The sequence below is a fragment of the Schistocerca nitens genome, chromosome 9 (assembly GCF_023898315.1).
Source record: "Schistocerca nitens isolate TAMUIC-IGC-003100 chromosome 9, iqSchNite1.1, whole genome shotgun sequence".
NCBI classification, from domain to species: domain Eukaryota; kingdom Metazoa; phylum Arthropoda; class Insecta; order Orthoptera; family Acrididae; genus Schistocerca; species Schistocerca nitens.
The window spans coordinates 5,905,594-5,928,366 of NC_064622.1; the positions used below are offsets into that span (position 1 = coordinate 5,905,594).

General features: G+C 38.6%; 1 protein-coding gene across 2 annotated transcripts in view; it reads right to left on the minus strand.

Moving 5' to 3' along the window:
• The window catches only part of LOC126202889 (protein argonaute-2-like), a 333,247-nt gene that overhangs the window by 66,955 nt on the left and 243,519 nt on the right, over positions 1-22,773 (minus strand). For both annotated transcript variants that reach the window (XM_049936951.1, XM_049936952.1), the window contains exon 16: positions 16,337-16,496. In XM_049936951.1, coding sequence (XP_049792908.1) covers positions 16,337-16,496 — 160 coding nt within the window. The remainder of the gene's footprint in view (positions 1-16,336; positions 16,497-22,773) is intronic.

Here is a 22,773-nt window from a genome sequence, read left to right on the forward strand (position 1 = left end):
TGGAGGCTGAAAACAAATTTCTATAAGGCATGCACCCAGAAAATTGGTTGCATATTCTCTTCACTGGTAAATCCCAAACCCTTGATGAATTAGATAAATTAGTAGAGAATGTAGAAAATGTTCAGTTTAGTGACGAAAGTCGTGGCTTCTAGGAATTTAGATCAGAACCCTCTGCAGTAAAAGACTCGTGCACTTTCAGTAAGCCTAAATAGGAGGAAACTGGGAACGTGTTTTCTGTGCCATCAGTCAGGTCATTTAGTGTGGGACTGTCCTGTATCCAGAGACGGCACTAAACAGAGCTGACACCACCGGGCGGCGGCTCACAAATGGAAGTCACGGAGGCTGACTAAAGGCTGCCATACAAGGTAGGGACCATTTCCGGCACAAGTTTTCCATTTGCTTGTACCACTTTAAATCGTGAGCCAGTACGAGATCTACCTGACGCTGGTACCAACATCTCTTCACTCGATTATCAGTGGTACAGGAAGCATCTTCAGATATGTAGGCTTCCCCTTACTCGAGCAATGTCATAGCGTTATAGGCAAGTGCTGTCAGAGTTGGGTTAAATCTGTGTTAATTTGGGGATTTGCAGTCTATTAGGGCTGACAAACTTAACTGTTGTTAAAGATCTCTCGATCGCTGTATTGCCCGGTTATGATTTTTTAAAGGAGACAAGATGCATTCTAGACTGTGCAAGTAGAGAGTTCTTTGTCAAGTTTCAGCCTAACAAATGGTATTTACTGTGTAACCATAATTATATCAGGGAGTGTGTTGTGTCAAACAGAAGTGTGTCTCTTTTAATGTTGACAATCTGAGTGAGGTTGGGGCTTGGCATGTGGTGGAGATACTTGGGGAATTTTCTGATATACTGACTGATAAATTAGGAACCACCAATAAGACTGAGTACAAAATTCATCTCACGGATAAAATCGCTGTCCTTCATCCCTTTTAAGGTTGTCTCCTCCTAGAATGAAGGTCTTGAAGAAAATTATAGCTCAGCTGTTGGTGGATGGTGTGATTAAGCCACGAGTGTCCCCATACATGTACCCTTTTTTTCTAGTTCCTAAGCCCACTGGCGAAGTTTAATGCCCAACACCAGACTACCATGTCCTTAACCAAAAGGTAGCATTACACTCAGTGCCATTACCTGACCTCCATAACTGTTTTACCAGGTTTTCTGGAGCTTGATATTTCATCATACTAGATCTTAATCAGGCCTATCAGCAGGTGCTGTTGGCTGTAGAGTCAAAGCCCCTCACTGCATTTTGTAGAGACTGGAATTTCTTTGAATAAAATTGTATTCTTTTGGGTTAGCCACTGAAGTGGCGATTGTCACATTTGTTGGATTCAGTGTTGGAAGAATTCAGACTAAAATGCGTTTACAGTTTTTTAGATGAATGTTGTAACATACAGTAAGGCCTTCATTGAATATCTCGGTCATCTATTCCAGGTCTTGCACGGTTTACATGAAGCCGGGCTGACTGCCAAACTTCCAAAGAGAATTTAGACCGTAGGGAGATTTCCTTTTTTGGCACACTGTGTCAGTGAATGGAATCACGACTGCTCAGGATCGTGATAAAGCTATCTATTGTCTCCCCCACCTAAGGAAAATAAGGATGTAGCCAGATTCGTAGGGATGGCACCACAGCTGAAACTGTAAGTAACTTCTTACAGAACACTTTCCCAAATCACAACAATTTCACAGTTGAAAAACTGAAAACAAAGGGAATAAATTATAGCTTCAAAATTGTTGTTGATTTTGACCTTAAGGATAAAATAATGGCTGAAGAACACTGTGATAAAACGTTTTTTATGCCAGAGGATGCCCAGTGCACCAGTGCGATAAACTCCCAAGACCGAGAACATTCCAGTGAAAAAGGAAATGAGATCATTGAAGAAAATGCTCTCTTAGTTAAAGCGAGTGTAAATGTGCAGTGCCTCAGAACGAAACTTGATACATTATCACTGTTTGTTGACTAAGTGGGACCTGATGTGAACACTGGCTAGCCCAACCAGAAACAGAATACTACAGAAACATTGAATATTTAGAAATGGTGAATGCATGGTGTTGAGAAACTACTGTCCATGGTGGTGTGGCTGTGTATGTAAATAGTAAACTCAGTGCCAATAAAATTGACTTAAGTAAATTTTGTGTAGATCTAGACCTAGAATTAGCTGCTTTGGGACTGTCAGATGCCAACTTAAATGTTGTTTCTGTGTACAGTTCCCCGGATGGAAATTTTGTAAATTTCCTCAACCAGTTGGAAAGCTGTCTGTGTCACCTAGTGCACTTAGGGACAAAAATTGCTTTATGTGGTGACTTCAACATTCATATTGGAGAAGGTAATGATAAAGAAAGAGCTTTCATGAACTTAGTAAGCAGCTTTGGGCTATTCGTAGTAAACTCCCTACCAACAAGAGGAGCTATTTGTCTTGACAAAATTGTGACAAACCTAAATAATTGGGACTACAAAGTAAGTATAGTGGACCCTATAGTAGCAGATCACCATGCAGTAATCATGAAGAAATGGTCAAACTTAGTAAGTACACAACAAATTCCCAGCTGGCATTCAAATTACGTATTCAGAAATAAGAGTTATTACAAAGAAAAGCTTAGATTATTTCAAAACTACAGTGTCTACTATAGACTGGATCAAGTGAAATTTGATGAACATTTTCCATTTAAACCCAAGAGATATTCAAATGCTAAATCAAAATGTAGACAAAAAACTAACAAAGTAAAAGGTGGTATACTCCTAGACTAGCTAAATTAAAATGTATTGTCCAAATACTAAATGACAAGGTCAAAGCTGCTAAATATATAGATATTAAGGATAGACTGTACTCCAGTTATTTACAGACCAAAAAGATCTACAGAAAGAAAGTAGAAGAAGTAAAGAAGGAAAGCAATGCCAGATTTATTGAAGAAGCTCACAATCCTTGTAAAGCAGCATAGGATCTGGTTAATGAGCACAGATAAAAGCCCACCTCTTGCTCCAATTCTTGCAGTCCATATGAGTTTAACGACTGTTTTATACAAATGGTGGAAAACACAGTAGATGAAATTCCTGACTTTGGAATAGATCCTGCAGCTGTTGTGAAATTTGAGAATAAATGCAGCATGGTAATGTGGAAGAGAGTGTATCCAAAAGAAATAATAAAAATTGTAAAAAGCTACAACTCTTCATGGAGCCCTGATATTTATAGCATGTCCTGTACTATGTTAAAAACTATAATCAGTGAAATTGCACAGACATTAACAGTAGTAATAAATAAAAGCCTCCATGCAGGGGAATTTCCAGACTTCCTGAAAGTAGCACGCACAGTGCCTGTTTACAAAAAAGGCAGTCCACATGAAGTGTCAAGCTACAGGCCCATATCTGTATTACCAGTAATAGTGAAGGTGATGGAGTCAATAATGAAAGAACAACTATGATGCACAACATGGCTTTCGGAAGGGCAGGTAACAACAGCAGCTGTACTTGACTTAGTTACAAACATAAGTCAGCGTTTTGAAGACAACGAGTATAGCACTAGTACTCTGTGACCTTAGTAAGGCATTTGACTGCATCCGACATGAGGCCCTGCTCAGAAAGCTAAAAACATATGGTATAGGGGGATCTGTCCTGCAAACTCTTGAATCCTACCTTAGAAACAGACGACAAATGGTCTCCGTGCAAGGAGCTGATTCAGGTGAGAAAAAGCTACAGCACGGTGTGCCACAGGGATCAGTAATAGGTCCACTGCTATTCCTTATCTTGGTAAATGACATAGGCAGTTTGCTGATGATACAACCTTGTTCTCAAAAGGAGAGAATGTTGTACAGGCAGTCCAACAAGCAGAAGTCTTGTTCAATGAAGCTAAGGCCTGGTTTATCATGAACAAAATGAAAATTAATGAAGAAAAAACTCAAAGGATGATATGCAGCCTCAGCAATACTGGAGCACTGGGTAATGCAGCAATTGTTAACTTCTGGGCGTTCTCATTGATACCAAATTAACCTGGCAACAGCAAACCAAACGTGTATGTTCCAAACTTTAACGGGTCTTGTACCTCTTGAGGAAACTGAAAAGTATAGTACCAGAACAGGACCTGCTAACTGTGTACTATGCAATGTTCCACAGCCACATCAGTTATAGGCTGTTGTTTTGGGGCCATCCTGCAGGCTGCAGATCATTACTTCAAGCAAAAAACAGACCACTATGAACGAATTTTCACTGGGTTAGGAATTCTGACTGTTTACAGCCAATATATATTGAACTGCCACTTCCACATAAAGAGAAACCATGATATCTATAGAAAGAGAAATGAAGTTCACAAATACAGCCCTTGCAACAAAGACAGTATCGACATGCCAAGGTGTCGATTAGTAAAGGCACAAAACACCTTCCCAATGGTGGCCCTAAAATTGTTTAATGCTCTAGCTGATGACATTCAGTCTTTACCATGTGAGCAGTTTGAAACTACTATTTTGTGTAAGCTAAAAGAGCAACCCTTCTACGATATTAAGAATTCTTCTCTAGTAATAGCATAGTGTTTACTTGAGCTGCAGCTCAGTTCCATGACTCCAACAGCAACTGTTATATTTAATTTCATTCTATACTTGTGTCTATTTTATTGTTGTGATATTATTGTAATCTAATTTATAACTTAAATGTGTCTTGCGCTATTAAATTACTATCATAGTAGAGTTGTATTCATGTATTTTGATAATGTTGTATCTTGACGTTGTCTGTCCAACTGTGGCTGGTGAATGACATAGAATTGGTAATAAAGGTAATAATAATAATTGTTTTCCAAAAATTTGTCACTAATTTTGTCCAGCTGGCTGCACCACTAAATCAGATGTGCTGAAATGGGGGAAAACTTCAATGGATCGACACCCATTAGTCCGCATTCAATGCCTTGAAAATGGCCTTGACTGCAGTGCCTGTCTTAACTGTACCTGACTTCAACTGTGAATTTATTTTGCAAACCTATGTTTATAATTGAGGGATAGCGGCTGTGTTACTCCAAGAGAGTGAGGAACTGGAGGCCTTTACCATCTTGTTCAGACTCAACAAATTTAAACTCTGTCCTGAATACAAATTATTCTGTCTGGAAATGGATAACCAGGCTTTGACATGGGTATTGCCTACGCCATGTAAAACATGAAAGATTGCCCATTGGGCTGTTAGAAGTTTTGACTTCTACTTTCACATAAAGCATATTAGAGGTTGAGACAACCAAGTATCTAATTCTCCCTGTCATATGTTTCAACGAGAATCGCAAATCTAATTCACCCTGTCATATGTTTCAACGAGAATCGCAAATAGTAGAGACTCAGCAAGCTCACCAGGAGTCCATATGTGATTCTGCTGTTGTGCGTGTGCGTGTGTGTGTGGGGGGGGGAGGGGGGGGGGAGGGGGGGGGGAAGATTCCTGCACTCTTTGGAAACTCAGGAGAAAAATAGGATGGCGGTGGTTCAATTACAGGATGTCAGAACAACAGCTTAGAGATGTTGAACAAGTGCTGGGTTATCCTATCAATACAGATCTCTCATATCACCATCTCCCAAAGGAACTGATTCCAGCAGTCTTTACAGTCACTATGTGGGGGACAGTTCAGCATTTACGAAACCATTATGAATATTAAAGAACATTTAACTTGAGCAACTATGAATGTCAATGTAAGGAAATTGCTTGGCCAGTGCCAAGAATGTAAAATGGCTAAGTCAATTCCAATACCCGAATGGGAGATCTACATTCCAGTTGGGCAGAGAACCCCATAGACAAGCTGTTTACTGACTATTTGGAGGCCCAACTTCACTCTAAATGTGGTAAAAAGTACATACTTGTGGTATTTGATGCATTTGCTCAGCTACTTCTGGTGGTTTATGCATTTGCTCCTTTTGTTCTGATTCCTTCCGAGTACATCCATGACAACTGGCGATACCATTCAGCACCTGCCCAAAATCCTTTCAGTGTTTAGGGCATCTAAGGTTTTAGTGAATGATAATGTGCTGGCCTATTTGTCCCACGAATTCAGGAGGTTTCATTTTAACAGTGCTATTTCTCACATCACAGTCACAGCCTATTACCTGCAGCCATCTCTCACAGGTAGAGTTTATCGTAACATAAGGTTGGCCCTGATTATTTTTCATTCTCAGTCTTGGGCCAAGTGAGATCAGTCCATCAACTGTCTTAACTTCTTGTTTAACACAGCTGTGTGCAAAACTCATAAAACTACATCTCCCAAGCTGATGTTTTCATTTCTAGTTAATTTCCCGATATAAAGTCTGTAATCAGTAAACATTCTTCCTTAGGTTATTAATCCAAAGACCATCAAAAACAATTGGGAAGCTGCTAAAAACAATACTGAAAAGGCGGGGGTTGCATGGTATAACAGGGGCAGGCACCCTGCCTCACTAAAGGAGAGTGATGTGGTTCATTTTTAAAAATTTAGTGCACAGAGTACAGTTGGATAGACTCTTACTTCTTGCCTCTATAAGGCGACTGAGGGCATATTTAAGCCAGCTCAAAGTTAGTTATAATAATAATCTGGATGAAGAGCCACATGATGTCTCTTGAATACCGAGATCTGGTACTCATCATGCCTAGCATTATTTAGCTAAGGTTTTCTTCACATTCTAAATCTACATCTACACCCATACTCCACAAGCCACTTGACAGTGTGTGGCAGAGGGTACTTTGAGTACCTCCATCGTTTCTCCCTATTGTTCGTGGAAAGAAAGATTGTCGGTATGCCTCTGTGTGGGCTTTAATCTCTCTGATTTTATCCTCATGGTCTCTTCGTGAGATATACGTAGGAGGGAGCAATATACTGCTTGACTCCTCGGTGAAGGTATTTTCTCGAAACTTCAACGAAAGCCCGTACGGAGCTACTGAGCAACGAAAGCCCGTACGCAGCTACTGAGCGTCTCTCCTGCAAAGTCTTCCACTGGAGTTTATCTATCATCTCTGTAACACTTTCGTGATTACTAAATGATCATGTAACGAAGAGCACTGCTCTCCATTAGATCTTCTCTATCTCTTCTATCAGCCCTATCTGGTATGGATCCCACACTGTTGAGCAATATTCAAGCAGTGGACGAACAAGTGTACTGTAATGTACTTCCTTTGTTTTCGGATTGCATTTCCTTTGGATTCTTTCAATGAATCTCAGTCTGGCATCTGCTTTACCAACGATCAACATTATATGATCATTCCATTTTCAATCACTCCTAATGCCTACTCCCAGATAATTTATGGAATTAACTGCTTCCAGTTGCTGACCTGCTATATTGTAACTAAATGATAAAGGATCTTCATCCCAAGTCATGGCACCTGCAATGGCTCTGTAAGGGATTTAAGCACATGTGCACCTCAGTCAACATCAGTGGGAATTTGGCTGTTTTGACAGAACCTCAAATAGGACAATGTCTTGTAGTTCAAAGCCATTGTGGTTGCTCATTATGTCAGCACAACTGATATTTCCTTCATAGGCCCAGCCATTTGTCATTGGAGAGCTGTAACTTTACCTGGCCTGTGTAGTGACGAGGCATATTCTGGAGTTGCTCCTACTACCTCGACTGGTGGACATGGGTTCATACACTGCCCATGATTTGCTTTGCCCTAATCCAGGAACAACAGTGAGGAACATAGTTTTGTCCAAGTAAATAGTCACTTAACTGTAAGAGTGGGTCAGTTTTAGGACACACATAATTTTTTTAAATTGAAATTATAGTGTCTATTGTCTCTTGTATTTAAGTGCCTCTTAATATTCATCTTCTTCTAATACTAGGTGGGCAAGGGACTCAGTTGTATGCCCTCATGTTTCTGTTATATTCAATTGCTATGTAAATTTAATTTGTAGTCTGCGTGTATGATTTACAATTTGTCAAGCATCTGCCTGGGAGATCAGCCGAAATCAAGGTGTTGCTGTATTCATCTAATTTGCATGCTTTATACCCTTTGCTTGCCTGAGATATCGTTATTCATAAAAGTACTTGGTAAACACTTCAGTCTGTTTTATTGATGCGTAAATGTTAAATTTTCTGCCTTCTACAATTACACACATTCATGAAATAGGCTGCTTCACAGCTGTGTGTGTAAAGTCAAAAAGCACAAGTCTATTTCCCAGATGTATAAATTTGAAGTTCCTCTTTACTATGATTACCTATATTAGTGAAACAGATGTTTCCCTTTAATGGTTTCACAGCTGTGTGTGTGTGTTAAGTTATAGTTTTCATCAGTATGAACTTTTTTAAAATTCTGTGTTTCATGTAACTGATGTTAGTTCGTGTTCAAGTCTGCTTCACAGACGAACACATTATTTTATATGCATACAGCGACATAGCAATTCCTTTGTTTTAAAATTTGAATACTAATTTTCCTATCAGGGGTCTGATTTTATTTGGTGCAAGAATCTGATTCACAGATGCATACATTAACTAAAATTTCTGCTTTTCCAGCTTGTTCAAACTAGTCAGACACAATTTTTTCTGCTTGTCTTTTCAGCTGTGAATGTGCTTTTTTTGTTTTTTTTTTTTTTTAATTTTTGGTATTTACTCACATTACTGTCTACTCTGTATCCTGTCTGCTTCACAGATGCATATATATGTTATTTCCTGCATCATCTAATTTTGATAACTTCTGAATTTCTCAGAATCTAACTATTTGTTTTCCCACTTAGTCTCTGAGGCAAACTAATGTCACCTGCTTTTGTAATTAAAGATTCACCCACTGGGAAAATAAATAAATATTTTTACTTCTAACATTATTTTATTTTCGCACACCACCTTACTACTCCCAGATGCTTGATCCCCACCAGTCCAAACAGAATACACAATTTTATTATACAATAATGTCTAATAGTGCTCACATACATGTTTTTTACATTTATATTTATAACTAACATGATGTTTAAAGCAAATACACACGGTCGACGGGACGTTAAACACTAACCACCACCACCAAATACACACGTCTCAATGTGAAATACATGTGTAGGTTGTACCTGCACCTGAATGGTATTGGTTCACAGATATATCACAGTTCTTTTTTTATATTTATTCTTTTAGAAATTTTCATTGGCAAAATATATTTGTAATTATTATTATTATTGTGACTACAGATGCAATCTACACCTACAATTCATGCCGAAATCATATTCCCCCCCCCCCCCCCCCCTGTTCCACTCACAGATCGCGCAAGGGAAAAATGACTGTCTGAATGCCTCAGTACGAGCTCTAATTTCCCTTATCTTTGAATGGTGATCATTGCGCGATTTGAAAGTTGGTAGTAATAATATACGCTCCACATCCTCGGCGAAGATCGGATTTCGGAATTTAGTGAGCAGCCCCTTCCATTTAGTGTGTTGTCTATCTGCGAGTGTGTCCCACTTCAAACTTTCTATGAGATTTGTAACACTCTCGCAATGGATAAATGCACCAGTCACGAATCTTGCCGCTCTTCTTTGGACCTCCCCAATCTCCTGAATCAGACCCAACTAGTAAGGGTCCCATACAGACGAACAATACTCTAACACTGGATGAACTAATGTATTGTAAGCTATTTACTTTGTTGAAGGACTGCATTGCTTCAGGATTCTACCAATAAACTGCAATCTAGAGTTCACCTTGCCCATTACTTGTGTAATCTGATCATTCCATTTCAGATCATTTCGAATAGTCACACCCAGATACTTGATGGATGTTACCACTTCCAAAGACTGGGCATTTATTTTGTACTCTTACATTAATGGGGATTTTTGCCTTGTCATACGCAGTAGGTTACACTTACTAATACTGAAATATAACTGCCAGTCATTACACACATTTATTTTCTGCAAATCCTCATTGATTTGTTCACAACTTTTGTATGATAATACTTTCCTGTAGACTACAGCATCATTGGCAAATAGTCTAATGCTGCTGTCAGTACCATCAACCAGATCACTTATGTAAATTGTAAAAAGCAGCAGACCTATTACGCTGCCCTGGGGCACACCTGAAGTTACGCTTGTTTCTGCTGAAGTCACCCCATTCAGGACGACATACTGCTCTCTGTCTGTTAGAAAACTTTCTATCCTACCACATATGTCATCAGACAGACTGTAAGTGCACACTTTTTGGAGCAAGCGACAGTGTGGAACTGAGTCGAACACCTTTGGAAAGTTGAGAAATATGGCATCAACCTGGGAGCTGTTATCTAGATCCTGTTGTATATCATGCACAAAGAGGGCCAGCTGTATCTCGTATGACTGCTGTTTCCTAAAACCATGCTGGTTTTTGCAGATGAGCTTCTCAGAGTCTAGAAAGGTCATTATGTCTGAGCACAAAATATGTTCCATGATTCTACAACAAATCCATGTCAGTGAAATTGGCTGCATCCGATTTCCTACCCTTTTTATTGATTGCTATGACCTGGGCCTTCTTCCAGTCCCGTGGAACTTTCTGCTGTTCCCATGAACTCTGATAGATGATGGATAAGAATGGTGCTATATTTGTAGCATAGGCAACATAAAATCTTACGGGGACTCCGTCTGGATCAGATGCCGTCCTGGTGTCTAAGGATCTTAACTGTTTTACAATCCCAGATACACTATGTCAGCCATCCTTGCATTTGTTCAATAATTGAAAGAGGGTATGGTGCTGCAGTCTTCTACCATAAACGAGTTTTTGAAAGCTAGGTTGAGAATTTCGGCCTTCTGTTTATCATCATCAATTGCATTACCCATACTGTCAGCAAGAGAAGGTAGTGAATTATTTGTAGTGTTAACAGATTTTACGTACGTCCAAAATTTTTTGGGGTTATTTTTAGAATCTGCAGATAAAATATTGCTTTCAAATTCGTTAAAAGAATCTCTCATTGACCTTTTGACAGCTGCTTTCATTTCACATAATTTCTGTTCATCATTGGGGCAGTGACTACGTTTAAAACGACTTTGCAAAATTCTCTGCTTTCTCAGCAATTTCCTAATAGGATTTTTGTACTGAGGTGGATCCTTTCCCTCCCCTATATTTTTGCTAGGCAAATATTTCTCTAGCACGTAGTGGACAATACCTTTAATTCCAACCAAAGATGCTCAAATATCCTTGCGTCCGTGGTGAATGCTTGGAGCTCACTATGAAGATATTCATTAATGACACTTTTATTTGCTTTCCCAAACAAGAAAACTCTACACTGTTTCTTTGGTGTTTTTGCAATTTCCACTGACAGAGGCCACAACGACATTATGGTCGCTAATACCTTCTTCTAGATTCAAATGGTTCAAATGGCTCTGAGCACTATGGGACTTAACATCTGTGGTCATCAGTCCCCTAGAACTTAGAACTACTTAAACCTAACTAACCTAAGGACATCACACACACATCCATGCCCAAGGCAGGATTCGAACCTGCGACCGTAGCAGTCGTGTGGTTCCGGATTGAGCGCCAATAACTGCTAGACCACTGCGGCTGGCTCTTCTAGATTAACTTCCTCAAAAAGATCAGGTCTGTTTGTCACTACGATATCTAATATGTTCCCATCTTGAGTTGGTTTTCTAACCAATTGTTCAAGGTTGTATGTTGAGAGCGCTCCTAGAATAACTTCACATGAGTCTTTGCTTCTGCCTCCTGTGATAAATGTGTAATTTTCCCAGTCAGTGGATGTCAGATTAAAGTCTCCATCTATAACTAGCTTATAATTTGGATATTTATTCCCTATGTACTGAAGAATTTCCCTGAAATGTTCTGCCACATTTGTTGTGGATGCAGGTGGTCTATAAAAACGTCCTAATACAATGGACAATCCTTGTCTGATTGACAGCTTTATCCAGACTATTTCAAAGTCTGACCCAGTATCGATTTCAACTGCATTTAAACAGCTTTTAACTGCAATGAACACACCACCTCCCATAGCATCAGTCCTATCCTTCCTAAACATGGTCCAATTTGAGTTCAAAATTTCACTGCTACTTATGTCTGATTTCATCCAGCTTTTGGTACCTAATACAATATTGGCATTGCTACTGCCTATTTCGGAGAGTAACTCAGAGATCTTGCTACAGACACTTTGACAATTTACTAACATGATATTGAGCATATTTAAATCCTTTGGAATGAACTGTTTAGGCAAAATAACAATTTTTACAGTTGACACATCCACATCAGTGTCATGAACTGATAATTTTTCAGGCCAATGGTTTGTTTCCTGTGGAGAGGAACCTAATCTAAAAACCCGCATGTGCACGCCACAAGTACTGTGCTACCCATGTAGCTGCTTCCTGTGTGTAGTGCACCCCTGATCTATCAAGGGGCATCCTACAACCTTCCACCCCATAGCGTAGGTTGAGAAATCTACAACCATTTTTGTCACAGAGCCAACGTAGCTTCCGGTTTAGATTCTCCACTCGACTCCAAACCAGAGGACCCCGATCCACCCTGGGTACAATGCTGCAAATCATCAGCTTGGCTTCCCCTCCTTGAGAGTTGGGACTGCCTTTGCCAATTTAGCCAGCCATCAAAAGGACCCAAGGATTACCTCAGAACCCCAACGACAGGCACCGCTGGTGCCGACATGGGCAACAATCTGCACCCGGCTGCACCCCGCACGCTTGATAGCCGCTGGAAGAGGCTCTTCCACATCCCGAACAAAAAATATACATAGTAAATTAAATTCTTTTGCCTTTCTTAAAAATATTGTCACTGGATGTACTGCAATATTTTTGTTGTAAGTTTGGTGATTTTTAGGGGTAAGCTGAATTATGAGTAGCAGGTACCATTTGTAAGTTCTACCTTACATCCTACAGGCATAATTTGTGAAGGAATGTATTGAAATGGTGATTCAAGTGTGAAAGATAGATAACAAAATTCTGTAACATTTTATTTCAGTTTAGAAAAGGGTATAACCCAATACCAGGAAATTTTTTATATTCTAGGACAAGTAAGAGAAGATAACTAAAACATTATTTTCTAGAACATGAATTTAAACTCATGGTTAATCTAACTGTTTTCTCTTATTTCCAGTGTATTGGAAAATATTTTTCAAACAAAATCAAGGAAGATACAAGTCATGTCCATAAAGCAAAGGGTACTGCACCTCTGACACTCAAAACGATCTTCTTCTTCTTCTTTTTTTTTGGTTGATAAAGTTGGCAGTGCTTACATTTAACAAGAAGGTGTTGACAGTAGAACAAATACTCATTTGTCTCAACTACATGAAAACTGTTGTTGTAGTGCTATGTTGAAATGCGTGTCTCCATTACAACTCCTGATGCTGCAGTGTGAAGAGCATAATTCAGTTTCTTCTTCCAAAGGAAAACGTGCTGTTCCAGATTTTTTAATGAAATTAAATCTGTTATGGGGCTAGCTGATGAATAGTAGTAATGTGTACCATCAGATCAAGAGGAACATCTGCCACTGCAAATAATGTTGTGAAGGTCACAAGATATACATGTATGAAGGAAGAAATGAAAAAGTTGTATCACATATGTGATAATGTGTGTACTCATCTAAAAGTGATCCATTAGACAAACATGTTGAGGCTGCACTCATGTGAGTTTGTGTTCTTATTAGTGAAGTTCATCAATGCATGAGTATTCTTACGCATGATATATACTTGCCAAACAACAACAAATTAGGGATGATTAGTAATTGAAACAAAAGTATTCACAGCATATCATTAACCTGTCAGACTTAGTCCTTCCCACCTAAGTCAGATACTGAATACACTTTAGCTAAAAGCAATACTGCAAACATTTAGTTACTCATGCACTAAAGAAAGGAAAAACATTTAGGTGTACCATCTTAGAGGACTTTCACACCCTCAAGATATTTAAAAAGAAATCATGTTACTAAGATTTTATTACCACAAAATCAGATAAATGCAATACCATTGTACTTTTGAACAAGCATGATTATTTGAAAAGTTTCGATAGTTTCCTGAGTCCCACGTGCTTCCAAATCCTTCCTAAAGACCCTATAAGTTATTTGAAGATTAGATTAAATGTGTACCTAATTCTTACAAAATTAAGTTTCCTGATTTCGAGTCAAAGCTATTAACATGAACCCATGACCTTATAGACTGTATGGGATTCCAAAAGCCAGCTGTTGTGGCCGAGCGGTTCGAGGCACTTCAGCCTGGAACTGCGCTGCTGCTGCTAAGGTTGCAGGTTCGAATCCTGCCTCGGGCATGGATGTGTCTGATGTCCTTAGGTTAGTTAGGTTTAAGTAGTTCTAAGTCTAGGGGACTGATGACCTCAGATGTTAAGTCCCACAGTGTTCAGAGCCATTTGAACCATTCAAATTCCAAAACTATGTAAGCAAGGTGTACCCATCCGTCCAGTTGTACCATCATTCACTGCCCCATCTTACATGTTGACTAGTAAATCGGACACTTTAATTAAAAATAAGATAAAATTCAAATCAAATCAATGGTATTTCAAACTCAGTGGAACTTATAAATAAGATTAAACATATATCTTACAGAGCATCAAGTGCACCACGTATCTAAGATTAAAGATATATCTCTCTGAGGGCTAAATTAGCATCCTCTGAAGTCTGTAATTTGTTTTGCAACATACCGTCAGGTGTATGCAGTAATATTCTGGCAGAGCTGATGTCCAGGTTTAATGACAGCTGTGTAGAAGTGAAGACTTGAGACTGACCACTTAGGTATGTTTAGCACCAAACTATTTCCAGTTCCAAGGGACTCTGAGTAATCAGGTAGATGGTTTAGCTATAGTTTTCCCTCTTAGTCCACTTTTGGTTGAAATATTCATGGACTACTTTGAACAAAGAATCTTTAAGTGCACATATTAAACACTGGTTCAGATATGAAGTTTGTGTATTGTGTGTGGGGACAGGCACTAAAAGACAACTCAACACACTTTTTCATAACTTAAAAAGTCAACTAAAAATATTTAGTTCACAATGGAGATTGGCAAAAAATCCACAAACTTCCTAGATCCAGCCACTGACATTAGTACACAAACATACTATTTCAACATTTATAGAAAAACTACAACCGCAGACACAGTAATAATCTTGCTCACAGCACACGGTAACACACAAACAAGCAGCTTCACATTCAAAAGTGCACCGTCACAAATCTGTCGCCATGTCCTAAGGAAATTTGAAACAGAGCTAGACATAATAAAATTTATTGCCTCAACCAACAGCTGCAATCCTGTCCTGACTGAAAACTGAAAATTATGAAACTTATACCCTTCCTCTATGCCTGGAGGTTGCAAAATTATGACTCCATAGTTGCTGAGCATATACTGAGTGAGAGCCATAGCACCAGCCACAGTCCAATGTTTTCCACTTGGAAACAAAGACCAGAGACTCAACCTGCTGGAAGTCCTGGAAATCAACAACACCTAGCCCACAGCCCTCATTAATATTAAATGCCCAAACACAGCTTAATACTCCCAAACTTCACTTAATGCTCAGAGTTTTCCTAAGGTTTCCCACATGTCCATTCCTTTCTATTCCTATATTCTCCTGTATCTATTTATTTTATTCTGACTGCCTATATACTCCATACATTTTGTTGTTACAGCTGTCAGTTCGATCCTTTACCTATTTCTGTACCTCCTTTCATACATGATACCTCTTCACGCTATTCTTTATTACTCTCTCAACTACTAATTTTATTGGGATTGTTAATTTAATTTAAATTATTATATCGGCACTGTTTTTTGAGTTTACTGTTAATGTTTTTCCTAGTTTGTTCCATTTATATTTATTTACTGCTTAACTTTTTACTTTTTCAATTTCATTACAGCTGCACTGTCAAAGATGAAATTTACTGAGTGTTTGTGCCTCAGTCCAGATGGGTGACATATTTTCTAAAGTTGTTCACAAATATTATAACCTCTTTGATAATGACAGTCAGTTAAATTCTGATGATGGTCTTGCAAGACAAAAAATGGTTAACTAAATAAATTAATCCTGTAGAACATATGCAATATTGTGATTTTCATTTATAATCGTGTTGTTGTACCACAAAGGAATAGAAGGATCAGTTAATGTGATTGTAAATTTTTAATAAATGTATTTCTTTTTCCATTTTCAAACAAGCAGTACTCTTTATTTATGGACATGCCTTGTACTTATGGAGTTTGCTACCAAAAATAAACTTGACTATGTCAAAATTTTCACAATGGTTAGATAAGAGAGAGGTAAAAATGTCCTCAAATAGGTCAGGTCTATTTTTGCCATTAGATCCATCACGACTGGAGTCTGACCTATCTGTTGTACACTGTTTTTCAGCGAAAGCATTTAGTTTCATTACAGACGATAAAAATAAGTGCTCTGTAATTTCAATACAATTACATACTATACACAAATTTATTTGAAAGTACCAACCTGGTAAGCGGTGCCAGGTTGTGATTCACTCCATTTAGTTTTGAATTCACCTTCAATAAAATATTTTGTACAGTGCTGTAATTGGATCGTGAAACAGTCTTCCACTTAAGGCACTGTGTGAGAAGACCAACTTGCAACTCTGCAAACTGTTTCACTTGGGCTGAAAAAAATTATAAATTATATAGTTTCAGTTACACACTAAAATGCAAGAATAACTGAAACACTACATAAAAATAATGATGCATTCCCTTTGTCACACAAACCCAGCTGACAAAGACAATATCAGATTTATTAGAGAAAATCTACTATACACCACGGGCTGCACTAGAAACATTTATTTGCCAAAACCAGTTTTCAGGTTTGTAACCCATCATCTGTGGCATACTATGTACCTCCATAACAAATACATGCATGTCAGTTAATATGATAGGTTCTCAGCTCTGTCCTATAACATAGTATACAGATTGTCACGTGTGTTACTGTTATCAAATCTTAGGCAGGGACTATTCTTGATGACGTTTGACGTAACTGTCATATAGTGTAAACTGCCTTAGATTTGACAGCAGTAACATACATGACCATTACATTATGTTATATATGACAGATTTCAGGTCCTATTGCATCAACTGACATTCATGACACTGCTGCAGAGGTGCAACTGATGACTGCTTATAAACCCAAAAACCTACAGTGCAGCTCACAGTGTATAGAAGGTGTCCCTTAATAATTATCTGAAAGTTTCAGAGTCCCAAGCATTCAAGATTTTTTACAATATCAAATGCAAAGAGAATGCTAATTTCTCAAGATAATTTGACATGATGTTTCATTACAAAAAATAACAGTAGAAAGTTAAATCAGCAATCGTGGACATTACAACTGCTTCTCCAGCAAAGCTACAATTTGTCTCCAAAAAGGAGCATTACACTGAATTTACAAACTATTTTGTGACCTATTGACTCACTAGAAACAGGCATAAAACAAGTAACTGCTGAACTAAAAGTAGTTTGTAGTCGTTGTATGTTGACTAAATATGAAGAAATTAAGAGTAACTTTAGAAGTGAACAGATGAGAACTGCTCCACACAGAGTTGCACAGACATGTGTGTATGCATCTTGTTGGTTGCTCCCCACTATCACCACTTGAGTGCCAATGTATTTCAGTATCTGAATCAAATCATCAGTATTTTTAGGCCATCTTGAAGGGAGAGAGTGACCAATCCACACTGGGTGGCATGGACGCATGTATGCATCTTTCTGGTTAAACCCTGCTGGAGGAATTTTTTGAATGTTTAGGCCAGATTGAGGGGGTGACCTATTCATGCTCAGTTGTGTGAATGCATTTACACGCTTGGTTGGTCAAACACCACCAATGGAAAATTTGGTTACGTTAGTGGGGCAATCGACTCACTTTAGTTGCGTGAACATATGCATGCGTTTAAGTCAGTTAGTTTCCACAGCCCAGTTAATCCTCATTGGGGAGATGAATGTGGACAAGGTCTCCCATTTCTGAGGTCCTAAGATAATAATACGGTCTGTCACTCCAAATACCTTCCCAACAAGACATCGAAAGAGTAAATGTATACTGGTGTGCAAGATTAAAGCAACAAACAAATTTTGCAAGGCTGCAATTATTTTGCCACAAAACAGTATAAATAGGTGGTATTAAGTAGAAACAATGTGAAGAATACATAGTGTAAACATCTGCAACATGCATAATGGTAGACAAAAATGTTCTTCATTTTTTCCAACTTAACAGATCTGCATACAAATTCTGACGACTGATTAATGTGCTCAGTATGGGTTGTGACAAGGCAGCAATACAGCCCTGACAATGACAGGGCATGGTGTGAATGATGTCACAAGTCTCATTTATCTATTTATTTTATTTATTTATCTACAAATTCCATAGATCCTGTTATGCGTGTGACGCTAGGATGTAGAATGACTTGAGTAATGTATGTTCACAGACCATGGTATCAATTAGTTTACAAGAGCAGAACTAGACATAAATTACATAAGACTTGCAAAAATAATAATGAACTAAAATAAAGTCGTAGGAATAATACATTATGCAAAGTTTATCACATTGCAAAAGCCTATTTGTCGCAGTAAGTATATGGTTACAAATAGCAACAAAAGGAACATAAACAAACAACAGTAAATGTAAATACATACAAAGACTACTTTTCTCTGTTGAAGTATTCATCAAGTGAGTAAAATGTTTCCTCGATTAAATATGTCTTTAGATTGTTTTTGAATGATGCACTGTTACTACGTAGACTTTTTATATAGCTCGGTAATAAGTTAAATATTTTGACACTGGAGTAATGCAATCCTTTCTGTACCCGAGTTAAACTTTTTAGTTCAAAGTGGAGGTCAGCCTTCTTTCTTGTATCGTGATAATGGAAGCTTTCATTGGTTTCATAGTGGGCAGGATTGTCAACCAAGAAACTCATTAGGGAAAAAATATACTGGCAGGTTGTGGAAAGTATTCCAAGTTTTTTAAAGAGCGTACGGCAGGAGGTTCTCGGGGGTACTCTGCACATTATACGGACTACTTTTTTCTGCACGAGGAAGATTTTTTTAGATAAGGGTGAATTGCCCCAGAAGATGATGCCATAACACATAATGGAGTGGAAGTATGCAGACTTCGTGACATTTATGTCTCCAAATTGTGAGATTGTCCTAATGGCAAAAATTGCTGAGGACAGCCTTTTTACAGTCTCGAGGACATGGTGGTCCCAGTTGAGCCTACTGTCTATGTGGAGGCTAAGAATTTGGTGCAGTGTACCCTTTCTATCTGATTATTGTTATTTAAAACAGTAATCTCCTGGGGGAGTTTGTGGTCAAGGTTGAAATGGATATAATTAGTTTTGCTCAGGTTTACTGTGAGCGAGTTCACTTGGAACCAGGTTAATAGTACTGTAAGTAATTTGTTGGCATCAACCTCTATATCAGTGGGCTGTTTGTTACTAATCAAAATGCTGGTGTCGTCAGCAAACATGGTGAACTTGCATGTATTGCATGAACAAGGTAGGTCATTTACGTATATCAGAAACAGAAACGCACCAAGGCCGTAGCACCCATTCTTACTGCAGAGCTGCATGCAGTCTTGGAGAGTGGTTGGTGGATGCTGACATGATGCAAGTATCTCCCTAGTGCATCCCTGACATGCTCTATGGTATTCGAATCAGGAGAGAAACAGGCACGTCATGTATGCAATATCTTCTGCTTACAAGAAAACATCAACCACCCGTGCTCTATGACATCAAGCTTTATCGTCCATCAACACAAAGTCTGGGGCCACAGCACCTCATGACATCTACATCTACATCTACATGATTACTCTGCAGTTCACATTTAAGTGCTTGGTAGAGGGTTCAACGAACCACAATCACACTATCTCTCTACCATTCCACTCCCGAACAGTGCGCGGAAAAAACGAACACCTAAACCTTTCTGTTCGAGCTCTGATTTCTCTTATTTTATTTTGATCATCATTCCTACCTATGTAGGTTGGGCTCAACAAAATATTTTCGCATTCGGAAGAGAAAGTTGGTGACTGACATTTCCTAAATAGATCTCGCCGCGACGAAAAACGTCTTTGCTTTAGTGACTTCCATCCCAACTCGCGTATCATATCTGCCACACTCTCCCCCCCATTACGTGATAATACAAAACGAGCTGCCCTTTTTTGCACCCTTTCGATGTCCTCCGTCAATCCCACCTGGTAAGGACCCCACACCGTGCAGCAATATTCTAACAGAGGACGAACGAGTGTAGTGTAAGCTGTCTCTTTAGTGGACTTGTTGCATCTTCTAAGTGTCCTGCCAACTGCAACTGCAGCTGCAAATGAGGTTCCAAGATTTTGTCATGATTCCTGACAGCAGTTAAACCTTTCAGATTCACCTGTAAAATTCAGTGTTTGAGTGGTAAACATAATACCAGCCCACACCATTAGGGATGCTCCTCGATATTGGTCTCTTTCCACAATATTTGGGTCCCAAAACCGTATTCCACATTCCCTCCAGGTGCAAATCCATCAATAATCACTCTCCATACTAAATCAGGACTCATCAGTGAAAACAACATTGGCTCACTGTTCGGCTGCCCATGTGGCATGTTAATGACGCTACTCTACACCTTCCCTTCTTGAAGGTGCATCAGAGGTAGACATACAGCGTGTTTCTAACATAAAGGCCACTCGGCCGAAGCCTTCTGCACACCATTTGCCTCAATACAAGTCCAGTACTCAAGTGATACTATCGTGCCCTTACAGCTAAATAACAGTCCTCTCTTCTGAAGTCACACTTGGTCGGCCCTACCCTGGTCTTTGGCATACAGTTTCGGTCTCTATACACTGTTGCCACATCTGAGAAACAACAGACTGAGTCAGGCTAAGCCATCAGGCCACATCAGTTTGCAACTGCCCTGCTTCCTTTTTTTCTCTGGTCCTCCGCCGCTTAGAGTCTGCTAGGCATCTTCTCTGTGCCATACTGCACTGTCTGTGACTGTGTACACAGCAATTGTGGATGTGGGGCTACCTGGGAAACACAGCTTGTTTCATAGGTGTCCCGGCATTATCACTGGCATAGTTGTCCGTTGACTGGAATGCCATCTTCTGAGCAGAACACAATCATATGGACATCTGGTTGATGCTTTGTATGATTTTATCAAGAATTAGACACAGAACAGGGAAATAGTGGTTTGTTGTTTTAATTTTGGACACCAGTATAGTTTTCTTCTTTTATCTCCACACTAAGCCATATCTGAGAGGAGATATAGACTTCTCTCTTTCGCAACCCAAGGTTGCTTCTATCAGGAAAGAGGAAAGGAGAGGGAAAGACAAAAGGATGTGGGTTTTAAGGGAGAAGGTAAGGAGTCATTCCAATCCCGGGAGCGGAAAGACTTACCTTAGGGGGAAAAAAGGACGGGTATACACTCGCGCACACACACACACACACACACACACACACACACACACATACAGACACAAGCAGACATCTCTCTCTATTAGACTGTCATCCAGTTCTAGATTAATGTCTTCATCCTGGATCATTTTACCAAACTGTATGTAATTTGTTTTCTTTGCATTGACTGTAAGTTTATTTGCACTGAACCAAGTCTCAATACTTTTTAGGATTTTGTCAGTAGTTGACTGTAACGAGTTTTTAAAGTCGCTCACTATCAGACTTGTGTCATCTGCATATAGTACAATTTTGGCAGTACCATATCGTAACTATAAATCATTAACATATATGAGAAAGAGTAGTGGCCCTAAGATGCTGCCCTGGGGTACTATAGGAACTTCTTTTGCTTCTGAAACTAACATTTTTTGATTTGAATTTACAATGGTGAGCTCTACAATCTGAGATCTGTTTTTGATATATGACTTAAACCACATTTTAACTCTTCCTCTAATACCTACTGCTTCCAGCTTATCAAGGAGGATTTCATGGCAGACTGTACCGAAGGCTTTAGATAAATCTAAATTGATTCCTACTACACTTTTGTTTTCTTCCAAATTTTAAATTATTTCTTGGGTGTAGTCTATGACTGCAGTTTCTGTGCTTCGTTTTGTATGAAAACCATGTTGATTACTATTCCAAAGTTTATTAATTATTAAGTTGTCATTATATAGCAACTTTGCCTTTGCTATTGCCTTTCGGTATATTTTTCTGTGTGTTTTTACATATTCTACAAACTGTGGATCAGAGCAAGTTTTAATTTCTTGGTTCAGTCTTTTCATGGTTACACTGGAAATCCTAATGCCTGTAGTTATCCAAGGTTTGTGTGCCTTTTGTTCTGAAGACTTGGACCTTAATAACTTCTTAGGGAAACACATTTCAAATTGTGACATGAATATAGAAGAAAAGGTATTATATGCATTATTTGCACTTTTGTGATCAGTATGTAAATATTTTGTATGGGGATTTTTGTATGGCAAGTTCAGATAAGTATAAATTTGAAAAACATATTTCCTGCAGTTTTGATAAGATTTCTTATGTAATATTTTTTTGTGTGTAGGTTTTAAACCCAATTTCTGGCATCACTTCTGGTCATTGAAGTGCCCACTTAGCTATTACCAATATCTGTCTGGTCAATCCAATGACGGAGTGATGTGACGAAGCAAGCTGAGATAATTTTAATTCCCATTTTGTTTTGCCATCTGCCTCCTTACATTTGTTTTGTTACTTTTAACTATTTACCATTAGCATATGTGAATATAATCTATATATTCATAAAAGGGAAAGACTGGCCCTCAGTTTTAAAGAATATAACACCAGATCTAATTTTGTTTAGTTTTATGTATGTAACTGATTTTTTAATTTATTTTGACTGTTCCTAGTTGGTATCTTTTGTTATAGGGCAAAATCAGTGATTGTTTCGTAACTTAAATTCTACTGTTGATGTATAAACAAATATAAATTCAGTAAT